We start from the raw sequence: 24341 nt of genomic DNA on the forward strand, positions 1-24341 counted from the left end.
TTTATTTCAAGATTATTTTTTGGAATATTTATCTGAAAGTATAGATTTAAATAACATGTTTCTAGTATAGAAAATATTTTAAATTTTAAGATCTTATCTATAGTAGTAGTTGGTATTTTTATACGTTTTGATTTTTGATTTATTGAAGAATCGTGTGGGGCTTTTAAAACTATATATGTTAATTCTTGAATGAATGGATGATATAGTTTTAAAAAGTTATTTCCTATGATAAAATCTATTCCAGAATCTAACATATATATAGATGGAACAATGAACCTATAATTTTGAATAAAAATTTCAACCATCTCTGCTTTTTGGTCAATTTTATGTATTGATTTGTCAGCTATTCTAACTCTTAATGGTTTCTTTAATTTTTTCCAATCAAGTTTTATATTTGAACTAGCAAAGCATTGTGTTGCTCCAGAATCTATGAAAGCATTTATAAATTTTTCTGTTATTTTTATAGTAATAAATGTAGCATTATTACTCAGTCTCTGAGTCTGTTTCTGAGACATATTCAAAAATATAGTCTAAGTTATCATCAGATTCCTCTAAAGGTTCCATGAAATAAGACTTAGCAATTTCTATTTGTTTAGTAAGATCCTTTTTATCCTTCTTTTTTTGGCATTCATTTGCGTAGTGTCCTTCTTCTTGGCAATGCCAACATTTACAATTTTCTTTTTTATTTGGGCAATAGTTATTTCTTTGTCTTTTGTTTTTATTGTTATTTTCTTTCCTAAAATATCTCTTTTTTCTCCAGTTTGGATAGTATTTTCTTCTTCTAAATTGATATTTTCTTTTTCTTTGAAAATTTTTATTAAGACCATATTTTTGAGGTATCTTTTCATTGTCCTGACAGCAAATTCTAATTATATTTGCAAATCTTTTTTGAGTTGCTTCTTGCATACAACGTTCTTTTATTTCCTCTCTTATTGCAGAGGTTGCTCCACCAAAATTATTTTCAATTGTTCCTCTATTTATTTCTCTTATAAATCTTCCCATTATAAATTCATTAGCAGGATATGGAAGTTTTGTTATATACATACTGAGATAATGATTTTTGTCTTCTTCTTTTAATTTGTAATAGTGTATTCTATATTCACATATATAAGACTCCACATTACATAAATCATATATCTGAATATTAGCTAAATGGTTTTTTGCTTCTTGATATTCTTTATTATAGACTTCTTGTCTATGATCTATAATATTTTTTCCAAAAAATTCTTTATATAGAATTATCATTATATATAATATCTTATCATAAGCTGTTGTTTTTGTTTCTAATTCTTCTATTACTTGGTTTTCTATTGATGTCATATAATCTCTTATAGTTCCTTTAGTATGAAATTCTATGTAATTCCAAATGTCTCTTCCAGACAATTCACTAAGTTTTGGATTAGTAAAGGCCTCTAATAAGAAGGAATTCAACCAGTTTTCAAAAATTTCTTTTTCGTTCTTTTTGCAGTTTAAATCGAGCATTCTTTCTCCTTCCATTTCCTGGATTTTAGGAACGTATTTCGATGGTATTTTTGTATATTTTGAATCTTTATTTATAAATCCTTTTTTAAAAGCATAATTATCAAAACCTGTTTCCCATTTAAATTGAGATTGATTATCCTTAGATGTTCCAGCTTCATTTTTTACTTGTATTGGAATTGCTGGTTCTTCGTCACTTGAATAATCTAGAATGTGTTCTTCATTTTCTATGTTTTCAGAATTTACTAATTCTTCTTCTATTTGAAATCCTTGTTCCATAATATTATTTTCTTGAGCCATTTTTAATTGTTTAAAAAGCATTGTAACTTCTTCTAATTTTTCTTCAATATTCATAATTTCAATGGTGGTTTTACTTTTAAGTCTGTTATGTTGATTATATTTTGAAATTTTTCTTCTTTGAGATTCTCTTTTTCCTTATTTCTTTGAAATTTTATGGATACTAATATTTCTTCAAGCATATCTACTATAGAATTTAATTGTGGGTTAAAAGTATGATGAAGATGTGGGGAATCATTTCCATGATAGCATTTTTTAGAAATTCCATGTGAAAAGTAAGTTTTTTCAGGTTTTTGAAGTCCTTCAATAAAACTTATAGTACAATAAAGATTTTGAGAAAAATCATTTTGTATTGATTTTAAGAATTCAGTGTCATTACAATTAACATTGGTTAAAATCATTAATTTTTGATCTATTAGTTTTGATAATTTAATTATTTCTTCTCTTAAATCTTCTAATTTACTTTTTTTCCATTAGGTGACGCTTTTCTTTGTGAAGAGTTACAGTTTTAAGTTAAAAGTGTAGTTTTAAGATGTGTGGTTTAGATTTTACCACATCTTTAAATCTTTAAATCTGTACAGATTTAGATCTGTACCATATAATTTTTTTTTTGATATATATATATATATATAATGATGGTAGAGACCACTAACATGTTCTATTATATTTGTCCATTGAAATTAATAAGGTATATACCCCACATCCAAAAAAATCTCCCGAACATGATGATAATTAAACAAAGCAAAAAATTAAAGTTAATATGTAATAATGTCTCATAATTTTGCAAATGCTGTACAATGCAATCTTTACAATTTCACTTTTATCTTAGTCAAAAAATTAAATCCATCAAATATATAGCACCATATACAAGGCGATTTAATTTCTGAGATCTTCACCGTAAAAAAATTGGATAAACTTGTACCTCACAAAAATCTGCATTCTATTCTATTATTTTTGTTCAGATCAGAATTCTTTTGCAGTGATGAATCTCTCTCCTAATCTTTACCCAAGATATTTTGAAGTGGGGATTTCTTATTTTCAAAGAGTTAGGCACACTGTGGACTCCACTTTACTCAATGATTCAGTTCATATTTTGCAATGAGAATCCAACCTATGAAAAACAGCACCACTGCAAATTAAATAACAAAAAAAAGGAACTGCATCAGCATATGTAAAGATTACACAATAATAAAATCAACATATCACAAGATAAAAATACAGAGACATAACTAGAAGATTCAAATATATTAAAAGAATGAGATAAATATAATAAAAGAACGAAATATTTCTTTTCAAAATTAAAATTAGAGACGAAAGATGGTACAAAAATAAAAAGATAAAAACTCATGTGCAATCGACTTTACATGAAGTTGATAACTGAGATTCGTTAGATGATTTGACTAAATTTTCATGTAACGGCTCTCAATTATCAACTTCACGTGAATCGATTTTTTTTGTATTTCTGTGTCGAGACAGTTAACAAACGCAGTAGATCCATTTTGATTAAAGGCAAACATATATAATTAAATAATCTTGAAAATAGATTTACATTGAAATCTTAATTATTATTACCTATGATCTTGAAACACTAGTTGTGAAGGTTCCTGGTGGCGGTGAAGATGGAAACTACCTTCATCAAAGTTGTGAGAGTAACTAACAGGATCATACTGAAACGAAACAGGTTTATTGGATCTACACATCAAGGAGGTCTTGCTCTCCCTCATGAGCCTTCTGAGGATGCTTCTCCATCTCCATCCTCTCCTCCTCTTCAAAGTGCTGCTGCTGCTGCAGCAACAACAACAACTACAAGTGTTACTGAAATGGTGGATTCTTGAGTACTGGAACTCGTTCTGGATTGGGAAGCAGCAAGAAGGAGAAGACATCATCATGTATGAAGAAGAAGAAGAAGAAGAAGAAGAGTGCATCACTGTTGTTGTTACTGTGCTGCTGAGATCTTTGTCCATTATTTCAATGGAGTAGTAAGGTGGTGTGTGTTTGAATGAAACTTGATTAGCTTCGAGTTCTATGTAAGAGGAGTTCAGTTTATTAAGTACCTGCCACCGTTTTGGCACTTGTAATTCGTTCAATTAAGTGGTAATTGTAATTGTAATTCTTTCAACTAACTTGGACTGTTTGAGTGAACAATTCAGGTATTCGTTTAAGTAAGTATTGCGATTCGAATTTTGCCTTATATATGTAGTAATTTATTGACCAGTGACAGATATTTAATAAATAAAACTCAGATCTACATCGCAACGAATTAGTCCTTAATCTATCATATTAAAAAATACCGTAAAAAAATTGTAATTCTTTAATTTCCTTTTTTTTTAAGTTTATCTACTTTTTGCAGTGTTCAAAACCAAATCTTATTATGAAGAATTTTACTAATTTTGTTACAAGAATTATGATGGCCTCTTTTAACACTGTTTTATTTTTTCTGTTTCTAAACTTAAATTTGAGACCATTTAAAAGGAGACGAATTAACTAACGCAAAATTAGTTTTGTGAGAATTATTATAAAACATATATTTTGTTAGTTATATTAGCTGGAATTTATAGAGAAGAAAAAGATTATTTACAATGTAATATTGTTTAGGGAAAACTGAAAACCAGCTAACTGAATTATTTTGTTAATATGGCAAATAATCACATTATTATTAATTATTTGGCTAATGAAAAGACAAATAGTTAATACCTTTTACATATTTTTTTATTTCTAAGTGACCTGTCTTTCTTTCTTTCTGGTAATAACAGATACATAAATTAGTTCTTGCAAAGCAAAAACAGCCAAAGAAAGTAATAAACAATGACCATACACCTAAATATGCACTATAAATAAATTAAATAATGATTTGAGTCAAATGGAGAAGTCCTAAGTTCTAACTCCTTTGGAGTATTATTTTATTCATGAAAGCTACAAAATTTTTACTTTTGGTACTCGTTAACCATATATATTACTATAAAAAAAATTTCAAGTATACTGAAATTATTGGTGTTCTGATTATTTTAACTGTTGATAATCTAAATTATAAAAATTATATAATATATATTAATTAAAATCAACGATTAAAATAACTGAAATATCGGTATTTTTAGTACACTTAAAATTTTTTCATTACTATATTAGTATATTACAACACTGAAAAATGGCAGGGATCTTTATTTATTATTCCTAGTAAAATCCATTAGATACAATTTTAACCACATGCTAGCTAATTTATTGCTATAAACTTATTTAACTTTGGGAGGGGTTGTAATTAATTGATAATAATGGACTATTATTATTTACAGATGGGAAACAAAAGTTACCGACAAAGGGTACATCAAAGTTTTCATTATTGAAAACTAGACTATAGTAGGATTGATGATAAGGACATGCATTTAGCCATTTCCGAATGTCCTAACGAATGAAATGAATAAAAGAAAGGGAAAGGACACAGTCCTTTGTAATTATTTCACTACAAACCAAGCAACTCAACTCAGAAAATGTTCGCAACAAAAAAAAAAAATATATGAAAATTACTAATTCAAGAAAAAGATAGATGAAGAATAATAAATGAAATTACGAACTACCCATTGATTGTTAGTAAAATTTGAAATAGAGGGTAATAATAATAATAATAATAATAATAATAATAATAATAATAATAATAATAAGAAGAAGAAGAAGAAGAAAAAAATATGAATGATATAGCTAGCTATATAGCTAGGTAGCTCAAAAAAAGTGCAACAAATAATAATAATAGTAGTATATGAATAATGTGGCATGTGATGATTTTGGTACATAACAGAGAGCTACATCCTATGACTAAGAGAGTGTTGTGGGGACTGAAGAATATGTCGTCATTTTCTAATTTCATAAAGAGATGAATGAATGAGAGGGCAGTGTCCGTTTGCTTAAACATTTCAGCCACTTTACCTTGGTTTTGATGCTCATCTATCTCTTGCATGCATTGTTTCAACTTAGTTGGATATATGCGTTTCACCTCTTAATTCCCACATTCAAACTATAGTTTATATCATCTTCCATCGGTTATATATAAAAATATGGCAACGGTCTATTTATTTTATAATTAAATTAATTTTTAAAATAAAAAATTATACAATTTTTTAAAAATATTAAAAATTAAGATATAATTTTTTTTCAAATCATTTCTAGAAGATGTATCCTAATCTTATGTAATAGCTTTCCGCCTTTTATTTCTCCTCCATTCTTTCATCCTCGTCGCGCCTTCCAAACAGCACTGCCTCGTTGATTATAATCGAATTATAAATCAACTGAATAACTAAAAAAAACTGATAGAGAGTTTTAAGAACGCATAGAAAAGAGAAAACCAACTTATCCAAACACGGCGAAGCAAACTCTGGCTACAGGTGACAGCAACGACGGACACAACGGCAAGAGATGCACCGGAAAAAAGAGATACGACGACATAGAGCAGAGAAGCCACAGACGCGACGACGCAATGTTGGAGACGCACCAGAGCTGGCAAGACGAATTAGAAAAACCGGCAATTGTGACTTATGGAATCTGGAGTTCGATCCTTCAAAATTTTAAGAGACTAACTGATGAGAAAGAGTTATTAAGTAATATTGAGATAAGTAGCTAGATATCTCGATAAAAAGAAAAATTAAAAAGTATTTTGAAAAGAGTGAATCTTGATTAGCAAAACCCTAATTAAAATAAGTGATTTTGAATTAGTGGAAGAATATTTTGTCATGAGGAACGTAGACAAGAAGAAGACCAAGAGTGGGGCCTAGAATCTAAGGCACATGTTGAGCAGAAGCCAGAAGGGATGGGCACAGAAAGAGAGTAGAATGGCCACATGCATCATGCTTAATGCACCTTCACCACCCTTCCATTCATCAATCCTTTTCCCTCTCTCTTCTGAGGTGAAAATTTTCACTTCTATCTTCCTTAATATTGAAATCCAATGCGAATTAATACTGTACTTTCAAGTTTTTTTTATTAACTAAGTTCAATAATAAAATTGATATAATATAATAAAAATTAGTTATGATTAATATTATTCTAAATTTTATTGTTAAATTTAGTTAAATTTAATTCGTAAAAAAATTTAAATATATAATATTATTTTTAAATGACTCACTCATCATTTCATACTGTAAAAAATAAATATTCACATTATTAATCCAATCAATTGTAATTATATATATATATATATATGGTCAAAAACCATATATTTCTCACTACTTTGCTCTTGAAAATTTTATTACGTGCTTATATATATAGATAAGATACAATATATGATATATGATATATAGATACACTCATTTTAAAATGAGTTAGATTAGATGAGAATTTTTTTGATAAAGCATAAAGATAGATGAAAAATGAAGATTGTAATTAAATATTTGAGAGGAGTGTGTGCATTATTGCACGTAATATTTTTTATATTATAAAAATAACAATTTTGATTTTTTATTGTGTTCGGTTGCTCGTGTTTTGGATGGGCCAGAGATGCTCTCCGAGTGAAGTGGTGGAAATCAGCCTGAATCTGAGTCTGGTGAGAGAGACATGCGGACAGACGACCTCCTGAGTTTCTTGTAATGTAGGGAAGAGCCACCTGCAATGACACTCCGACACTCAAGTCAGGAGGGATACAGATGGCAGCGAGAATAAAGGGTAGTGACGTACTTTGGGGAAGGGGTATATATACCCTGTTAGTAGGGCGGGCCTCACAGGAGAGGTCTCCTTCTAGAAAGCTTTCTCTCCCAGCTGTCATGTGGTTGGCAGCAGGGGTGCAGGTGTCCGGGTTGTGGCCTGGATGCGGGGCGCCCTATCGGGCCGGGTCGTCCCATGCACAGAACCAGATCGGGCCGTGCAAGCTGAGCCGGGCCGTAACAGTGCTCCCAACGCGCCAGCTATGGCCGTGAGCACTGTGGTTGGCGCGTTCTGCTCCTCTTCGCGTGTGTTGTCGCTTTGCCGGTCACTCGTGATCGGGACGCGTCTTCTATGCGCGTGTGAGCTTCCTCGCTGCAAGGGAACGCCATTTCTCATCTCGTTTTTCGCGTTGAACATTTAATGCTTATAATAGGTGATTCAAAACTATGTGTGAAATGACTGCTCTACCCCTGCCTTTCGCGCTTCTTGGAGTTAGTTTTCTTTCAGTTTTTCATTCAGTTTCAGCTTTCATTTTGTCACTGTCATCACACTTCTTTCGCTTTCCCTATCTCATTCCAAATTCCTTGCTGCAATGCCCTGCTTTGTTCAAGTCTCCCCCAAATTTTCAGCTTCCACTACAAGAAAAACACCCATTCGAGAGGGGTGGCGCAGCGACGAGGAAGAGGGCGAAGAGAAGCGACGGTGAACGGTGAGTGGTGAGTGAGAGGATTTCTATAGCCAGAGGGTTTTTTTCGCGATGGCGAGTTTTGGAGGGTTTCTTTGATGGTGACAGGGTTTCTGAAAGGGGGTCGAGATGAAGGCTAAGTGTGAGTTTTGGAGGGACAAAAATTTCACTAAGTGTGTGAGTTTTGCTTTCGGGAAATTGAGGAATAAAATTTATCAAAGTGTCAAGTTTTTTGTTCTAGATACATTAGGCATCATTTTTGAAGTGCATCCCAAAATTTAACAAATAGGCTACATTCTAAAAGCGCTCCCGTAGATATAAAAAGTGGACTCATAAATATCAACATTTGGCTACCCTTCATAAGTGATTTCTATAATATCTAAGGCTATACTTTTTAAATGATGCCAAAATTGTGTTTTTTTTTTCTCTTATAAAAAAGCATTACTGAAAAAAGCATAACCTATTCATAAAATACACTACATTTTTTAAATATAACTTAAAAAAAATGTGGCTAAATAAGTATTTTTCTTGTAGTGTTCCTTTTGATCATTACCATCATTCTAGTAAGTTCCTTTTTCCCTCTATTAATCTGGATAGTCCTTCTTTGCTGTTATACTTCTTGCTTTTTTAACCATATCATTATCCTAATTAGATATGAGCACAATACTATATACAAATATAAATAATTTTTTTATAAATATCTTTATATTTTTATTAATATTAAAGCATTGATTGACTTTTTAAAATATTTTTAATATATTTTTTAATTATATAAAATATTTTAAATATTTTTATGTTAATAATTAATAATATATTATTTTTAAATTTATTTTAATTATACGTACGAATTGCACATCATTTTATTTGGGTGTATTCAAATATGTTTGAAACAATATTTTTTGTTTTTATTAACACACAGTTTAAAGTGAAAGATATACATATCCAAAGTCTCATACGAAATGTAATGGACATGTGAATACAACATTTTTACGATACATGTATTATATTAAAAAAAAATAATTTGCATAACTCTTTGTATATACCTCTCTTGTACACACTTCTTTTATGATATAGTCATTTTTTTATCAATTAATTTTAATACTAAAAATGTTAACAGAGAAAAAAGCGTGGTTGTTGCAGACGCGCTGCAATATGAGAATTATATTGCGGAGAAAAAATGTGCATATATATCCTAATTTTTGTTGCATATACATAGTGCATATGTACAGTAATAAGAGAGATGACTATACAGAACATCTTACATGTGATGTGGAACTGAAGCAGAACAACGTATCACGCCAAGATATATATGCATAGCCATTTTGTATACCTTTTAAGCTACAAATGTATGAATTTGGTTGAATATTATTCATAGTATATATATATACTTTGAAGAAAATTAAACTTCCAAGTGAAAAATTACTTTACTCAAAATTTGATCTCATAATTTATGTGTTTATAGAAAACATAATTAGGAGGGTTCTTTATTATTAAACTCCATCTAAATATTTATGTTAAAATATATTTATTTTCATGTTTAATCAATAAGCTGGAATAGCTCAGTTGGTTAGAGCGTGTGGCTGTTAACCACAAGGTCGGAGGTTCAAGCCCTCCTTCTAGCGTTTATTAATATCTCTCTTGTTTTTTGAGAAAAAAAACAATTTTAATAAAAGTCCATATACAAGTTCTTGGGGTAGTATATATTGGGTTAGCCCTTTAAATAACTACCAATTGGGCTTCAAGGTTCTTAATCAACCAGCTCTAAGTTTATAATTGGATCAAAAAAGAAAATACAAAACCTTCATTTGAGAAGAGTTACTGGATTGGAGGAGAAAGTATATGTGGGCACCAATCTTTTTGTTTATCTTTGGAGGGAAAATTTTGTATTTTTCTTTTTCATTTTCCTGGTTATTTTTAATATGTATTTTATATTTTAATATATATTTTATATAACTATTATCACATACATAACATAAATTAAAATAAAAAACTTTATAATAATACAATATTATTAATCATTTTACTAATCATTATATATATACTATGATAGATATGAGCAAATATTACTTAAATTCGATTCTGTCTAGTTCGTTCAAAATTTTATCTGCCAAAATTTACTTTCTACTATATCAAAATGAATAATTACCCGCCCCAATCAAATAGAAATGGATAAATATTAACGAATTTAAGTAGAATTGTCATCTCTAACTCCCACTAAACAACACAAGAAGTTGGCTAACGAAGAGTCCTCATTTGTTAGAGAAAAAGGTTACAAGGCTTTGGTGGCAAAATGTGTTTCAATCATTTTTCACTTAACCCTATCAGAACCAAACATATGCCAAAGGTCTACCCTGTGGCCAAGAAATGGTTGTTGTGGATAGGCCTTTCATGGCCACCTTCATTTGTAACCAATAACCAATACATATCTTAAATTTCGGTCACAAAAATCATTATTGACTATAAGACAAAGTCACAAAGTATACATATCAACTTTCCTTAACTTGTCTCTATATACACAAATGCCTGTTTTTTTATGTATATATAATTAATTTATTTGTGATACACTGTTAATAAAAATTATTTAACACAATTATTTTTAATTATAATTAATTTGTTCTTTTGGTTTCACACATTAGTTGTGAAAAAGGCTATTTTTATTAATATGAGCATGACTATATAATTAGATATATTAGATATATGTATAAAATTTTTTTATATTATTAACACATTACAATTAAATTTATAATAAGCCAAAAATTAGTTCTTTTCCATATACAATTTAATTTTATTCATTATTAATTATTATTATTATTATTATTATTATTATTATTATTATTACTATTATTATTATTATTATTATTATTATTATTATTTTTACATATTGTTAAGCATAACATCAGATATAGAGAAATAATCATATGATAAATTCGCATTAAAAACATATTATAATCACAACCTTATTTTAAAAGGTAACCATTTAAACTTAAAATTTAATTTATATATTATCATGCTAAAAAGTAATTTTACACGAATATCTAATCATATTAACAAAAATACTCAACTCAACAACTTATATTGTTTTAGAACTATGCAAATGCAAATGCAAATGCAAAGATCTTATTGAATAATGAATACATGACAATCAAACTCCTCAAATTAAAATAAAAATATTTGATAGTTATTTATACATAACTTACTTAGAAGTGGGACTAAGGAATAAGGAGTGGATCATCAAGAGCCACCAACCACCAAAATCAAAACTCAACAGAAACAAACAAAACCAAAACCTGTAAACTACGTTACAAGAGAAAAAACATACACAATAACACACACAGACACACACACACACACACCCCGTGTTTTGTGTCTTGGAGATGGCAATGGCAATGGCGCTTCTTCGCAGGCTTTCTTCTTCCATGGACAAGCCTTTACGTCCTCTCTTCAGTGCAGGCACCACTGTTTACTACAAGGTCTTCATTAATCAAATTTCCAACCATATATGCTTTATATTATATTATTATCTTTATAATAACAAATATTCATATTCATAATCTTCTATTGCTCCCCTACCTTAACCAATTAACTACTGCCATTCCTTTCCCTTGCTTTTGAATGTAGTCCTCTTTACCTGATGAAGCTGTTTACGACAAAGAAAAATCCCGAGTTTCGGTAAGCTTATTATATAATTACAGTTAATATTATGCATATCTAGATATACATATTGTTTCAACTTTCAAGCAGAAAGGAAGAAAAAGCAGACTTCTATCGTAATATAGTGATTTGCCTTTGCAGTGGCCAAAGCAATTGAATGCTTCACTTGAGGAAGTTGATCCTGAGATTGCTGATATAATTGAGCTAGAGAAAGCTAGACAATGGAAGGTAATATATTAGTTTATTATTACTTGCATCTTTGCCAGGGATATAGAAAATCTTGAAAAAAATTATCCAACTATCTGAGTTTATGCAAAACATTTGACAGTGCTGAGTTTATGCTGCATGATATTATGATTCTTCCTAGCCAGGGGGAATATTGGATTGAATGTTTGATTGCCTATCAACTATCATATATGATGACTGATGAGATGATGGTAGAGTTTTGCTTTTCAGTTTTCACCACACATATGGACTGACTGACTTCTTGTTTTTGTATTTGTGAAGGGGCTGGAACTCATACCCTCAGAAAATTTCACCTCTGTCTCTGTGATGGAAGCTGTAGGGTCTATCATGACAAACAAATACAGTGAGGGATATCCTGGTGCCAGATACTATGGTGGAAATGAGTATGTCACTCTTTCACTTTCTTCTATAGGAGTGTCACATTGAAATATTGAATCAATTCAATGATTTCTGATCTTTCTTATTTCAGGTATATTGACATGGCTGAAACACTATGCCAGAAGCGTGCCTTGGAAGCGTTCCGGTTGGATCCGGCAAAATGGGGAGGTAATCACACAACACTAACATAGTACCTGATTTGTTTTTCATTGTATATGGACAAATTTCCCTGTTTTGGCTTCATAGGACTTTGCTTTCACATCTCACACTTTCTCCAATGAATATTTCTGTGTTCAATATGTTGTTTTAATTCCCAAAGGAAGGGGGAAAAGAATCAAAAAAAGAAAAAATAACAGAGAAGGAAATGTAGCTTATGTGTCTCTTACCCCTATTTTGCAGTAAATGTGCAACCTCTGTCTGGTTCACCTGCAAATTTTCATGTGTATACCGCATTGCTGAAACCTCATGAGCGAATCATGGCGCTTGACCTTCCTCATGGAGGGCATCTTTCTCATGGATACCAGGTATTATCAACTTCCCTCACTCATTTACCTGTTTCAATAAAATCTAGTTAGATATATGGAAATAGATCAATGATCACTGTTGTCATTTTCCCCCATAATAAAGTTCTGAGATTCACTAGAATAACTTAGCAGTCCTTAATGAAACATAAGATTATTTTGATTAATGGATTTTCATTTCAGCAATGGGGGCATTTCTTGTCTATTAACATTTGTATAGAGTTACAATCAATTAAGGATAAGAAAGTAATAGTCACTATTGTCATGATGCAGACTGATACCAAAAAGATTTCTGCAGTCTCTATATTTTTTGAGACAATGCCATACAGACTGAATGAAAGCACAGGATATATCGATTATGACCAGGTATTTTTGCACATTGCAGTCTTGTATCATGGTCTCTGTATAACCTTCAATTGAACTTTTCACTTGCTGAGTGATTGAAAGTTTTCCAATCCCCATTTGCCTCAAATTAGTCTACTCTCAATTTGAATATTTGTATACCACTTGTGTTAATAAGAGTTTTTTAAGATTTGAGCAACATTCAAATGCAGTTGGAGGCAACGGCTACACTTTTCAGGCCAAAACTAATAGTTGCTGGAGCAAGTGCTTATGCACGTCTGTATGATTATGCACGCATCCGCAAGGTATATCGTACAGAATGATTTTATGAACATTAATAGATTGTCTTGTGTTCTTCTTCTTTCTTTTTTACTCAATGGTTTTTGAGGACCAAAGTTGAACTCATGAAACATGTTTCAGGTGTGTGATAAACACAAGGCTGTGATGCTGGCAGATATGGCACACATCAGTGGATTGGTTGCAGCTGGTGTTATCCCATCCCCTTTTGATTATGCAGATATAGTGACCACCACAACTCACAAGTCGCTTCGTGGCCCACGTGGAGCTATGATCTTCTTCAGGAAGGGGGTGAAGGAAATTAACAAACAAGGAAAGGAGGTGCATTCCTTAACAAAATTCATTTGTCAATTTTTCCAGTTAACTTTATTATACTCGCCCAATATTTTTCTCATTTGTTTGCCAGTATGTGTTTGGTTCTTGGAAAAAAAAAATGTAAATTCATGGCTTGAGCTGAATGTTAATGCTCCTTACTTATTTGAAGGTGTTGTATGATTATGAGGACAAAATCAACCAAGCAGTGTTCCCTGGACTGCAAGGTGGCCCCCACAACCACACTATTACTGGTTTAGCTGTTGCACTGAAGCAGGTACACAAATAGAGATTGATCCGTTAATTTTACTGTCACTATTTTTGCTTGATATTGAGGTATATATATTGAAGGTTTTCTGGAGTTGATTAAGAGTGTGACATTGTATTGAGTGATATCAACTGGATTTACTTCAAAAGGTAACTTTCAAAAATTCCAAAAGATTGAGGTGAGAAAATAATGAGTGTGGGTGTGGCAACCTTAGAAGCAAATTTATAAAAACAAACAAGAATTGTTATCCTGATGAACCTTTCAAATGATCATCCTGGAACCAATTTATATGGATGCATCACTTTCTTTCTAGCTCTGTCTTTAGCAAATAGTTGCAATTTTGCGAACGCATACTAAGCGCTGCATATATTTATTAATTGATGGTAACCATTTTTTTCTTTTTCTTGTGTGGATTTAGGCTACAACACCAGAGTACAAAGCATATCAAGAACAGGTTCTCAGTAATTGCTCAAAATTTGCACAGGTACATTAGAAGGGGGAAATAAACTGCCTCTTCTCTTAGACACAGATCTTTAGTGTTTACATGTTAGACCACATGAATGAACTCCTTGTTAATTTTTTAGGCTCTGAGTGTGAGGGGCTATGAGCTTGTTTCTGGTGGAACTGAGAATCATCTAGTTTTGGTGAATCTGAAGAACAAGGTAACAATCAACTATCTTCATATTGCATGCAAGGTTCATTGAGTAACCATTGAGTCTATAACATTCATTTCTAATGATTTCTATGTAATAGCCAAAGGGCTGAGATGAAGTTAGGGAAAATTTTCATACCTTCATAAAGTGAGTCTAATGTTCTTTCTCAAAAATCTTGAATCAGGGTATTGATGGCTCCAGAGTTGAGAAGGTGTTGGAAGCAGTGCACATTGCAGCCAACAAAAACACAGTTCCTGGAGATGTGTCTGCCATGGTTCCAGGTGGCATCAGGATGGGTACTACAACCTCCACCATTGCTTTACATATTTATTGTTTGAACTTGGGGAGTGAACTGCCATGTTTTTCTGCATAAGATCATGTGGCTGATAAAGATTACTGATGAAATAACCAAAATTTAAAAGATTATAGCTAACAAAATTTGTCAAAAGGATCAAACATTTAGGGCATATTGGCCGAATTCGTAAGCAAAACGATCCTTTGTGAGTAATCTTGATTACCTTGGGGATTTCAGGAACTCCTGCTCTCACTTCTAGGGGATTTGTTGAGGAGGATTTTGTTAAGGTAGCAGAATTTTTCGATGCAGCAGTGAATTTGGCTGTGAAGATAAAGGCAGAGAGCAAAGGTTAGAATCCAATAAAATCTTGAATTATGATTCTGGAACTTGTGTTTATTTCATCAAATATTGATTTTTGTTTTATAATTTATTATTTTTCAAATCAGGAACAAAGCTGAAGGATTTCTTAGCCACAATTCAGTCGTCTACTTACTTCCAAACAGAGATTGCGAAGCTCCGTCACGACGTGGAGGAATACGCGAAACAATTCCCAACCATTGGTTTCGATAAAGCAACCATGAAGTACAAGAACTGAGAGAGAGAGAAAGAGAAAGAGAACAAATTTTTCATCATGCAAAAAAAAACATATATGTTGATGATGCTATGAATATGAACGTAGAAAAAAACTTGATCGATATTGATACTTTCTCGGAAAAAAATGTATAGATTATTGTTATTATTATGCAATAAAAGGCTTAAACAATCAAATTTTACGGCGCCGGTGCGGCATGGCACCGCGCCGGTACGGCTGGGTACGCGGCTGATTAAAACGACGCTGTTTTGCGTTTCTGTTAACTTTTTTTTTTTTAAGATGAAAAAGTATAGGTACCAGTGAATTTATTACTAATAATAATTAATTATTATATTTTAAACGAAATATATCTAAAAAAATATATATAAAGATATTTTTATTAAATATAATTATAAAAAAATATTTATATTAAATACATTTAAATAAAAATTGATAAAAATTGACAAAAATATTATTAGTAACGTATGGGAATTGTTCTCAAATTCGTACAGAAGAGGGCGTAAAACACGAACCCTAGCAAACTCAGTTGCGATTCGGAATTCCTTTGCTAGGTTGATTTATTCAGGTGGTTATTTTGTTCGTGCATTCTTATTTCTAACTATGATAAAATTATTTAGATCTATTTATGTTAACCATTTAAGTAAGAAAAGTAGAAAACAGAAATGCACAAAAGTTCTCTACTCACTAATCACAGGACAAAATAAAATGAAAAAAAAATATTTGACATTATTCATAAGACCATATATCAGTATGTACCAGATATATTTTTGTTTTCCATAACGTAACTCCCCAAAAATATCGAAGATTATAACAGCAGAAAGCGTTTAAAAAATGAGACAAAGAGAGAGAATTGTGCTGGGAGCAGTTGTTATAGCAAACATGCTAATGGCAACTCGCCTCACTCTCACACTCTCCACCATTCACCGCCACAACCCACTTCTAAGGCGTTACTCTTCTTCCATTTTTCGCCCCAAACAATTCTCAAAATCCCGTCCCTGTCCCCTCTGGTCTTCTTCTCTCTCCTTCTGCCTCGACGCAATTCATAAGCCAACTTCGCCAACACCATTCGCTCCTTCTCACTCTCATTCTTCTTCTTCTTCTTCTTCGTTCTCAGCTGCAGCTTCTTCACGCGACGACGTCGTTGAAGGGAACCCTTTGCTTCAAGACTTTGAGTTCCCGCCGTTCGACGCCGTAGAGGCCAAGCACGTGCGACCCGCAATCCGAACTCTCCTCAGGCAATTGGTATGCAAGTTCGAGTCTTTCTTCTCGTTTGGTCTCTTTTCCTCGCGTTTTGGGAAATAGATCTTCATCGTTTTTGGTTTTTAAATTCGTTTTTTTTTTTAATGTAGGAAGGAGAATTGGAGGAACTAGAGCGTAACGTGGAACCTTCGTGGCCGAAGCTGGTGGAACCGTTGGAGAAGATTGTGGATAGTTTGGTTGTTGTTTGGGGCATTGTCAATCACCTCAAGTCTGTGAAGGATACTTCTGAGCTCCGTTCTGCCATTGAAGATGTTCAGGTATTGTTTTCTGCGTATTTTTGTTTTGGTTATGTGAATTTGTAAATATTCTGGTGAGTGTTTAAATTCTATTATGTATTCTGTTTGTTTCTGTGAATTTGTTAATTTGGGATATTGTGCAAGAGTTTCTTAACTTTTAACATATGATCATTTTCTTGTTGCAAGTACTACTATATCATTGCAGCATGTTTGTCTTGTCCTCCCCCCTCAAATATTGCGTAGAAGATTTTTGTCTTAGACTCTTAGAGTAATCTGGAACTTGCAGTTTAGCTTTTAGTCAACTCTTGTGTAGTGTGTATTTCGCTTATGAACTATAAGAGCTTGTTTCGAATGCTAGGAATTAGAATTCACTCAAGAGTTGAATTCTTTTTCTTGCTTTGGAACAACTAAAAATGAATGATTTGAATTCCTTTGAGAATTCCAATTCTCATTTTTCCTTCATTTGTAAATCAGACCAAAAGGGGTCTGATTTCCAAATCCATTCACACTCTTCAAATTTGAATTCTATTCTATTAATATATTATAGTCATTCCAAATCATGGAATTGAGTTCAAATAGAAATGAATTCTTTTCAAAGGAAATAGAATTCTTTTCTCATGTTAAATGGTTTCCAAGTGTACTGTTGCTGTTGTACTAACGGCTAGATGGGCTTGGGTTTTGTCTGCAGGCAGAGAAGGTTAAGTTTCAGCTTAAGCTCGGGCAGAGTAAGCCTATTTATAATGCATTTAAAGCCATTCGAGAGTCACCCGATTGGCAGACCCTGAGTGAGGCTCGCAAACGTATTGTTGAAAGTAAGTTTTTTAGATGTCTTCTGATGCTATAATGACATTCTTTTCTGGATATTTTACTGGTGTTAGCTTGTTACTGTTGAGTTGCTTGAAATGCTCTGTGTTATATCCCCAAAGCTTCTTCTTAGCTTGTAGATTTCATCTATTAAGTTGGAGGATTTTCCTTATTTATAGATATTCTCTTTTGCTAGTTTGATGCTGGGATGGGATACTATGCCCAAGATGGACAATTATGTGTTGTGCCTTTTGTTTTTGGTGTTTGGCACATAATATGGAATCCATGTAACTATGTTTTTCAACTTATACAGAATAAGTTCTTCACTGTTCTGAATATGGAAGTGTGGTTATGTTTTACTATTCACATGATCGGATTTGTCATTTTATAATTGCCAAATAACAGTTTCACTTGTGCTTTTGCAGGCCAAATAAAGGAGGCGGTTCTTAACGGTGTGTCCCTTGAAGATGATAAAAGAGAACAATTTAACAAAATTGAACAGGTTTGTTTTTATGACTATTATAAAACAAATGCTAATATGTTTCCCAAGTTGTTCTTTTTACACTGGTTTGAAATTCCAAGTGCATTGGCAATATATGTCTCCCCCACCCATAATATCCTGATTCTCAAGTACTTCAAACATGCTAATAAGATTGTGTTTGGAAGATTCTATATTTCTACGCATGTGCTATAATTCCTGATCCAAAGTAATTGAGCTTTAATTCTTTAGGACCAAAACAAAATTTCATGAGGTACATTTCAATTAAATTTTTTGTTTTAAAATTTTCTTTTAATTATAATTTTATCCATAGGAGCTGGAAAAGTTGTCACAAAAGTTTGAGGAGAATGTTCTGGATGCAACAAAGAAGTTTGAAAAGCTAATCAAAGATAAGAAAGACATTGAAGGGTTACCTGCCACTGCTCTTGGGTTAGCTGCACAAATCGCGGTGTCCAAGGTTTGCCATGTTGGCATATTATGTTATTTTTCAAGTTATGACAATCAGCTATCTTTTTGAATTCTAACTACTTAGTGGGAGCATGCAGGGACATGAAAATGCCACTGCCGATAATGGGCCATGGATAATTACATTGGATGCTCCAAGTTTTATTGCTGTTATGCAACATGCGCGCAATCGTTCTTTGCGTGAGGAAGTCTATCGTGCATATATAACCCGTGCATCTACTGGAGATTTGGACAACACTCAAATAATTGAGCAAATTTTAAAGCTTAGGATGGAAAAGGCCAAGCTTCTCAACTACAATAACTATGCTGAGGTATATTTTATATCTTTTCTTTATTAAGAGTAATCCTGTTGTAGGATGCTGACGTAGAATCCATCAGATTAGCATGGCAACCAAAATGGCAACTGTTAATAAAGCAGAAGAACTTCTAGAAAAGCTTAGGAAAGTTTCCTGGGATGCTGCAGTGCAAGGTAGTGCAAAGGACACCTCTTTATATTGTTTCTATTTCTTTACTGGCTGCTTTATTAGTTATTTATGGTAAAGATGCGTCATGTATCTTGATGGAGTTAGCATGTCACTGTAACTGAATTCTTCATAATAGTAATAATTCATGGCTTTTCTGTTTCGAATCATTGACACAAGTTCTGACACGTGATTTTCTTATATCATTTTTTTTTGTAAATATCCATTTTCCTTTAATCAAGTAACATCTTTAAGCGTTTCATTTTCTTACCAAGCAGATATGGAAGATCTAAAGAAATTCTCCAAAAATAAGGGTGCATTGGAAGCTGATGATTTGAAACATTGGGACATTACCTTTTGGAGTGAGAGGCTTCGGGAGTCAAAATATGACATTAACGAGGTTTCTCCCCTCCCCCAAAAAGCTTTTACTTGGAAAAAATCACTAGGTTTTAATTTTGATTTTTAACTGTTAAAACAAGACGATTACCAGAATTGAAGTGATTAAAACAAAGATTAATTTCCACTCCACATCATGGAGTATTTGATTCACTGTTCATGCAGCCATTTATAGGAAGAATATTAGAACTGAATCAGAATACTAGAGTTTATTGATGTATTACATGCAATGACAGGGTAGAGAGGATATTAAGAGGCCTCTCAACACTCCTAACAACCAAAAGTTACTCAAATGACAAGTCACTCTTACCTCTATCCTATCACATATATTTATACTAATCAAGTTACCTGCCTAACTACTCTTAACTAATACATACTAGTGACTAGTGATAACTAGTGCATATATTATTCGAATCCTAACAGAATTCTTCCTCCCTTGGTGTTTTCTTCTTATTATATTTTAATGGTTAGTTATCCCTGTTCACTCTTGAATAATGAGTCAACTGTGTCAAGATTCCATTTCCTGTAATAATTTTTTTGTCTTTAATCTGCCTTCAAAAGCTGAAGACTTCTGCTTTTGTCTTGTAGGAAGAACTGCGTCCTTACTTTTCTCTGCCAAAGGTTATGGATGGACTCTTTAACCTGGCAAAAACACTCTTTGGCATTGAAATTGAGCCAGCTGATGGTCTAGCTCCGGTAACTGAATTCATGTTTGTTCAGCTTTGGTTTTTATAATGAGAAAAACTATTTAAATTTACTGATGCATGATTATTGGTTTTAAGGTTTGGAACACTGATGTCAGGTTCTTTCGCGTGAAAGATTCTTCTGGTAATCCGATTGCGTATTTCTATTTTGATCCTTATAGTCGTCCTTCTGAGAAAAAGGGAGGTGCATGGATGGGTGAAGTTGTCGCTCGTAGTCGTGTATTGTCACAAAATGGTACCTCAGCAAGGTTGCCTATTGCTCACATGGTATGCAATCAAACACCTCCGGTGGGCAACAAGCCAAGTTTGATGACATTCCGTGAGGTAACATTAGTTGTTCTTTTTTATTTTATTTTATTTTTTCCTGCCTATTTTGGATTCCTTCTTGGATGTGACTTTAGCTATGCACTCTATCATTTCAAAATCCCAAGTAAATTAAGAAGTTATGGAAAAAGCAGTGTGCTTTTTCAGTTCAAGATCCCAAATAACTGCATATTTTAAAATTTGAACTCAGGTTTTAAGTGGGTATCTACCTTGATGTGTTCTATGCAAAGTCGATGTGTACTAAAAGCAGTCATGGTTCTCTTGTGGTTCTGCCAAAGGTCAAACCACCATTGCTTACACAAGGTGGCAAATTGTAATGAGTTTGCTTGATATTGCATGATATATAGCTAGGATAATGTAGATTTTGGATAATTCTCAACTTGTAGAACAAGATGTAATTATTGGTTTGTATACATGTTATGAATTCATAACTGTTTCATAAACTAGCGTTTTTTCCCTATCTTTTTTATCAGGTTGAGACTGTCTTCCATGAATTTGGCCATGCACTTCAGCATATGCTTACTAAGCAAGATGAGGGTTTGGTTGCTGGTATTAGAGGGATTGAGTGGGATGCTGTTGAATTGCCTTCTCAGTTTATGGAAAACTGGTGTTACCATAGGTAAGGAGCAATATATGTCTAATTGTCTAACCCCATTGTATTTGATCATATCTTTCGTCATCTTTTAGAGTGATCCCTCTCAAGTAACTTATGATTTTGCCATATAAACAATTTAGAAAATCAATTCTTTTGTCTTAATACTTTGGGCATCAATAGAATGTGTTCTTGGTTTAATATTCTACACTTCAATTTCTTCTCCTTTTCTTCTTTCTAGGGCACTGTGAAAATTGAAATTCCTGGACTTGTTGACAGTTTGATTGAGCAACCTAATCCCTTTTAACCTTATTTATAGTGGCAACTTATTGCACATTTGTATCTTCTGAGTAGCCAGTTATGATATTTCAACTACGGTATTAGTATTATGCATTTTCTTTTATAGCTCCTTTTTCTTTCTCTCTCTTTTTTGGGCTCTAGGGAGACACTAATGGGCATTGCAAAGCATTTTGAGACTGGGGAGAGTCTTCCCGAAGATGTATATTTGAAGCTTGTTGCTGCTAGGACTTTTCGTGCTGGGTCTATGAGTCTTCGACAGGTGAGAGTTCTTTCTCTCGTTGCTTGTTCTGAAGGATGAAATCAATAAACCTGATTCTTGTAATATTTGTTCATCTATAAATCTATCTTATTGGGCTTTAATTAAATCTTGAATGAATGATTTAACTTTTTAAGGCTTTAGTAATCTATGCATTTTGAACTTCAAAATTTTATGCTGATTGTTGAGTTTGGATTATTTATATTATTAAGTGACTTACCTTCTAATATTTATTCCCCTTTAATATAACGTGCAGATAAAATTTGCTAGCCTAGATCTTGAACTTCATACAAAATATGTTCCAGGTGGACCAGAATCCATCTATGATGTTGATCGCAGAGTTTCCGAGAGAACTCAAGTGATTCCTCCATTACCAGAAGACAGATTCCTTTGCAGCTTCATGCATATATTTGCAGGTTTGCTGTGCATATTATACTTTTGTAGTCATGTGTTAGGAACTGGGGTATTATGGTGTTCCCAAAGTCCCGCATCGAGTAGTACGAGATGCTTGATGTTCTTCAAGTACTAGTATCATGCAAATATCTCTACAAAATGTAACTCCAATTTATTTAATTTTCTGCATATTTTATTCTTTTAGGTGGATATGCTGCTGGATACTATAGTTACAAGGTATAATCTTTATTACTTCATCATTGATTGAAATTCTCATATTGAGGGTATATATATATATATCTCCCTCGTTTCCTTATAGAACCCACTTTGCATCTCTAACAAAGCAAGAAAGAAAAGTGTACCTTACAATGATTTTATCTATCGTGCAGTGGGCTGAGGTGTTGTCTGCAGATGCATTCTCAGCATTCGAAGATGCTGGATTGGAAAATAACGAGGTACATTTAAAAAACAACGCATCCGTTTTATGCCATTCTGTTTTAGGCTTAAAAATCCCCCACTTTTTAAATTATTTTCTAATAGAAATATACAGTGTAACAATCTATCACTTCTTTTTTTTTGTAATTTATTAAACAAATGGTGCACTCTTGGTTGGGTTATGTTAGCAGTTGTTGCTTGACCTAGACCCTTGTTTGGTTCGGCTACTGTTCCCTTACCAGTTACCACTTTGTCACATGCTTAATTGCGATCATTTATGCATTTATGCAGGCTGTTAAGGAAACAGGCCACAGGTTCCGTGAGACTGTTCTTGCTCTTGGAGGCGGCAAAGCACCACTTGAGGTCAGATAATGCACCCTGACCCTACTAATGGAAAATAAATTCTAGAAGATATCATGATGGATATGTTTATGGTTTAGGATAAATTACATATACTACCATCATATAATTAAAAATTTCAAGAGAAATCGCTTTATACTTTATATCGCATAATCCCTTTTGGTCGCGTAACCATGTTTGACGAAGCATCTAGATGCGTATCTAATGTCTCGAATTCGCGACTGATCATGATATGTTGTGGCTAAATGCAGGTATTTGTGCAATTCCGTGGAAGAGAACCAACACCAGATGCTTTGCTTAGGCACAGTGGCCTACTATCTGTTGCAGCTTCATGATAATGGAGTTGTTCAATACTGTGAAGTGGGACTGAATTCTTTTTGAACATTCATGTAGTTACAGTTACATTTTTTAAAATATTATCCTCAGTTTACAACATTGAATAGAAATATACATTTTTGCTTTATCTGCCTTTTTTTCCAATCATCAATTATCAAACACACACATGACTAATAAAAATGTAGCTAATTCCTAATTGTGAAGGCTACGTTCTAACAACTTGGATTCGGTGCCTTCACGTCTTTGCTGAGGTAGTGGTGGATGGGGACGAACTAGTTGAAGTTATGGTTAAAGTGGGTGTGTCATCTACTTTGAAAGACCTTTGTCACTATTTTATAAAGTTAGCAAACAAATGATGAACATTTCTTCACAAAATATATTTGTACATTTGCAAAATGATGAATCAAGAGCACTCTAAGTTACTAAGACCCATTCGAATTATTCATAACATGGTATCAGAATTTTATATCTAAAAGGTCAAGAGTTCAATTCTTGGTCAACCCCAAAAGTGAAAAAATAGCATAAGGCAAAGGCAAATAATTGAAAAAAGAAGGCCTATGTAAAATCAAACAAACTCAAAAAGAGATTTGGATCCTTTAAATTTTTGAATTTTACTTTAGAGAGTAAAGTTTGATCTCTCACTATTTATTTCATAGGTGGGACCAAGAGAAAATATGAGAGAGAAACTATTCAAGGGTGAGAGATCAAACTTTACTCTCTAAAGTAAAATTTGAAATTTAGAAGATCCAAATCCAAAATATAAATATTTTAATACAACAATTGATTAAATTAATCTTCTATCAATTCGACGGTGATATATGTCATAATAAGTTTGTAACACACGCTATTATCTATTAAAAAATCAGTTTAATTTACTGC

The 24341-nt window shown here is 32.6% G+C and overlaps 3 protein-coding genes, 1 long non-coding RNA gene and 1 other non-coding gene across 5 annotated transcripts; 3 read left to right on the forward strand and 2 right to left on the reverse strand.

Moving 5' to 3' along the window:
- Positions 1 to 2558: 2558 nt before the first annotated feature.
- Positions 2559 to 3878, reverse strand: LOC107487058 (uncharacterized). Its single transcript, XM_016107636.3, has 2 exons — positions 3349 to 3878; positions 2559 to 2905 (listed from the first exon to the last, which is right to left on the reverse strand). The coding sequence occupies exons 1-2, from the start codon at positions 3738 to 3740 to the stop codon at positions 2863 to 2865; spliced, it is 435 nt and encodes a 144-aa protein (XP_015963122.1). The 5' UTR covers positions 3741 to 3878; the 3' UTR covers positions 2559 to 2862.
- Positions 3879 to 9634: 5756 nt separating this feature from the next.
- Positions 9635 to 9708, forward strand: TRNAN-GUU (transfer RNA asparagine (anticodon GUU)). The gene has a single exon. It is a non-coding gene; the product is annotated as a tRNA-Asn (tRNA).
- A 1495-nt stretch (positions 9709 to 11203) lies between these two features.
- LOC110280863 (uncharacterized) lies at positions 11204 to 15033 on the reverse strand. The gene is made up of 2 exons (XR_002375099.2): positions 14893 to 15033; positions 11204 to 12913 (listed from the first exon to the last, which is right to left on the reverse strand). It is a non-coding gene; the product is annotated as an uncharacterized LOC110280863 (long non-coding RNA).
- On the forward strand, positions 11404 to 15817 carry LOC107487228 (serine hydroxymethyltransferase, mitochondrial). The gene is made up of 15 exons (XM_016107842.3): positions 11404 to 11556; positions 11705 to 11755; positions 11879 to 11965; positions 12245 to 12366; positions 12453 to 12529; positions 12761 to 12885; positions 13156 to 13248; positions 13437 to 13529; positions 13645 to 13842; positions 14006 to 14110; positions 14520 to 14585; positions 14686 to 14763; positions 14939 to 15050; positions 15287 to 15397; positions 15496 to 15817. Exons 1-15 carry the CDS (start codon positions 11461 to 11463, stop codon positions 15642 to 15644), a joined length of 1563 nt encoding a protein of 520 aa, XP_015963328.1. The 5' UTR covers positions 11404 to 11460; the 3' UTR covers positions 15645 to 15817.
- Positions 15818 to 16387: 570 nt separating this feature from the next.
- LOC107487226 (probable cytosolic oligopeptidase A) lies at positions 16388 to 23589 on the forward strand. The gene is made up of 17 exons (XM_016107840.3): positions 16388 to 16883; positions 16991 to 17158; positions 17826 to 17949; positions 18367 to 18443; positions 18754 to 18897; positions 18986 to 19216; positions 19284 to 19374; positions 19645 to 19766; positions 20351 to 20458; positions 20545 to 20790; positions 21264 to 21409; positions 21824 to 21941; positions 22195 to 22354; positions 22537 to 22568; positions 22721 to 22786; positions 23058 to 23129; positions 23378 to 23589. The coding sequence occupies exons 1-17, from the start codon at positions 16473 to 16475 to the stop codon at positions 23459 to 23461; spliced, it is 2400 nt and encodes a 799-aa protein (XP_015963326.1). The 5' UTR covers positions 16388 to 16472; the 3' UTR covers positions 23462 to 23589.
- Positions 23590 to 24341: the final 752 nt, after the last annotated feature.

Source organism: Arachis duranensis, chromosome 5, assembly GCF_000817695.3.
Source record: "Arachis duranensis cultivar V14167 chromosome 5, aradu.V14167.gnm2.J7QH, whole genome shotgun sequence".
NCBI classification, from domain to species: Eukaryota; Viridiplantae; Streptophyta; class Magnoliopsida; order Fabales; family Fabaceae; genus Arachis; species Arachis duranensis.

Coding starts and splice junctions, on each gene's coding strand:
- LOC107487058 (XM_016107636.3), bottom strand. CDS start 3,740: ATGGACAAAGATCTCAGCAGCACAGTAACAACAACAGTGATGCACTCT. Junction 2,906..3,348: donor CTAGTGTTTCAAGATCATAG/GTAATAATAATT, acceptor TTTAATTTGCAG/TGGTGCTGTTTTTCATAGGT.
- LOC107487228 (XM_016107842.3), top strand. CDS start 11,461: ATGGCAATGGCAATGGCGCTTCTTCGCAGGCTTTCTTCTTCCATGGAC. Junction 12,530..12,760: donor GGATCCGGCAAAATGGGGAG/GTAATCACACAA, acceptor CCTATTTTGCAG/TAAATGTGCAACCTCTGTCT. Junction 14,764..14,938: donor TGGTGAATCTGAAGAACAAG/GTAACAATCAAC, acceptor ATCTTGAATCAG/GGTATTGATGGCTCCAGAGT.
- LOC107487226 (XM_016107840.3), top strand. CDS start 16,473: ATGAGACAAAGAGAGAGAATTGTGCTGGGAGCAGTTGTTATAGCAAAC. Junction 20,791..21,263: donor GTTTGATGACATTCCGTGAG/GTAACATTAGTT, acceptor CTTTTTTATCAG/GTTGAGACTGTCTTCCATGA. Junction 23,130..23,377: donor GCGGCAAAGCACCACTTGAG/GTCAGATAATGC, acceptor GGCTAAATGCAG/GTATTTGTGCAATTCCGTGG.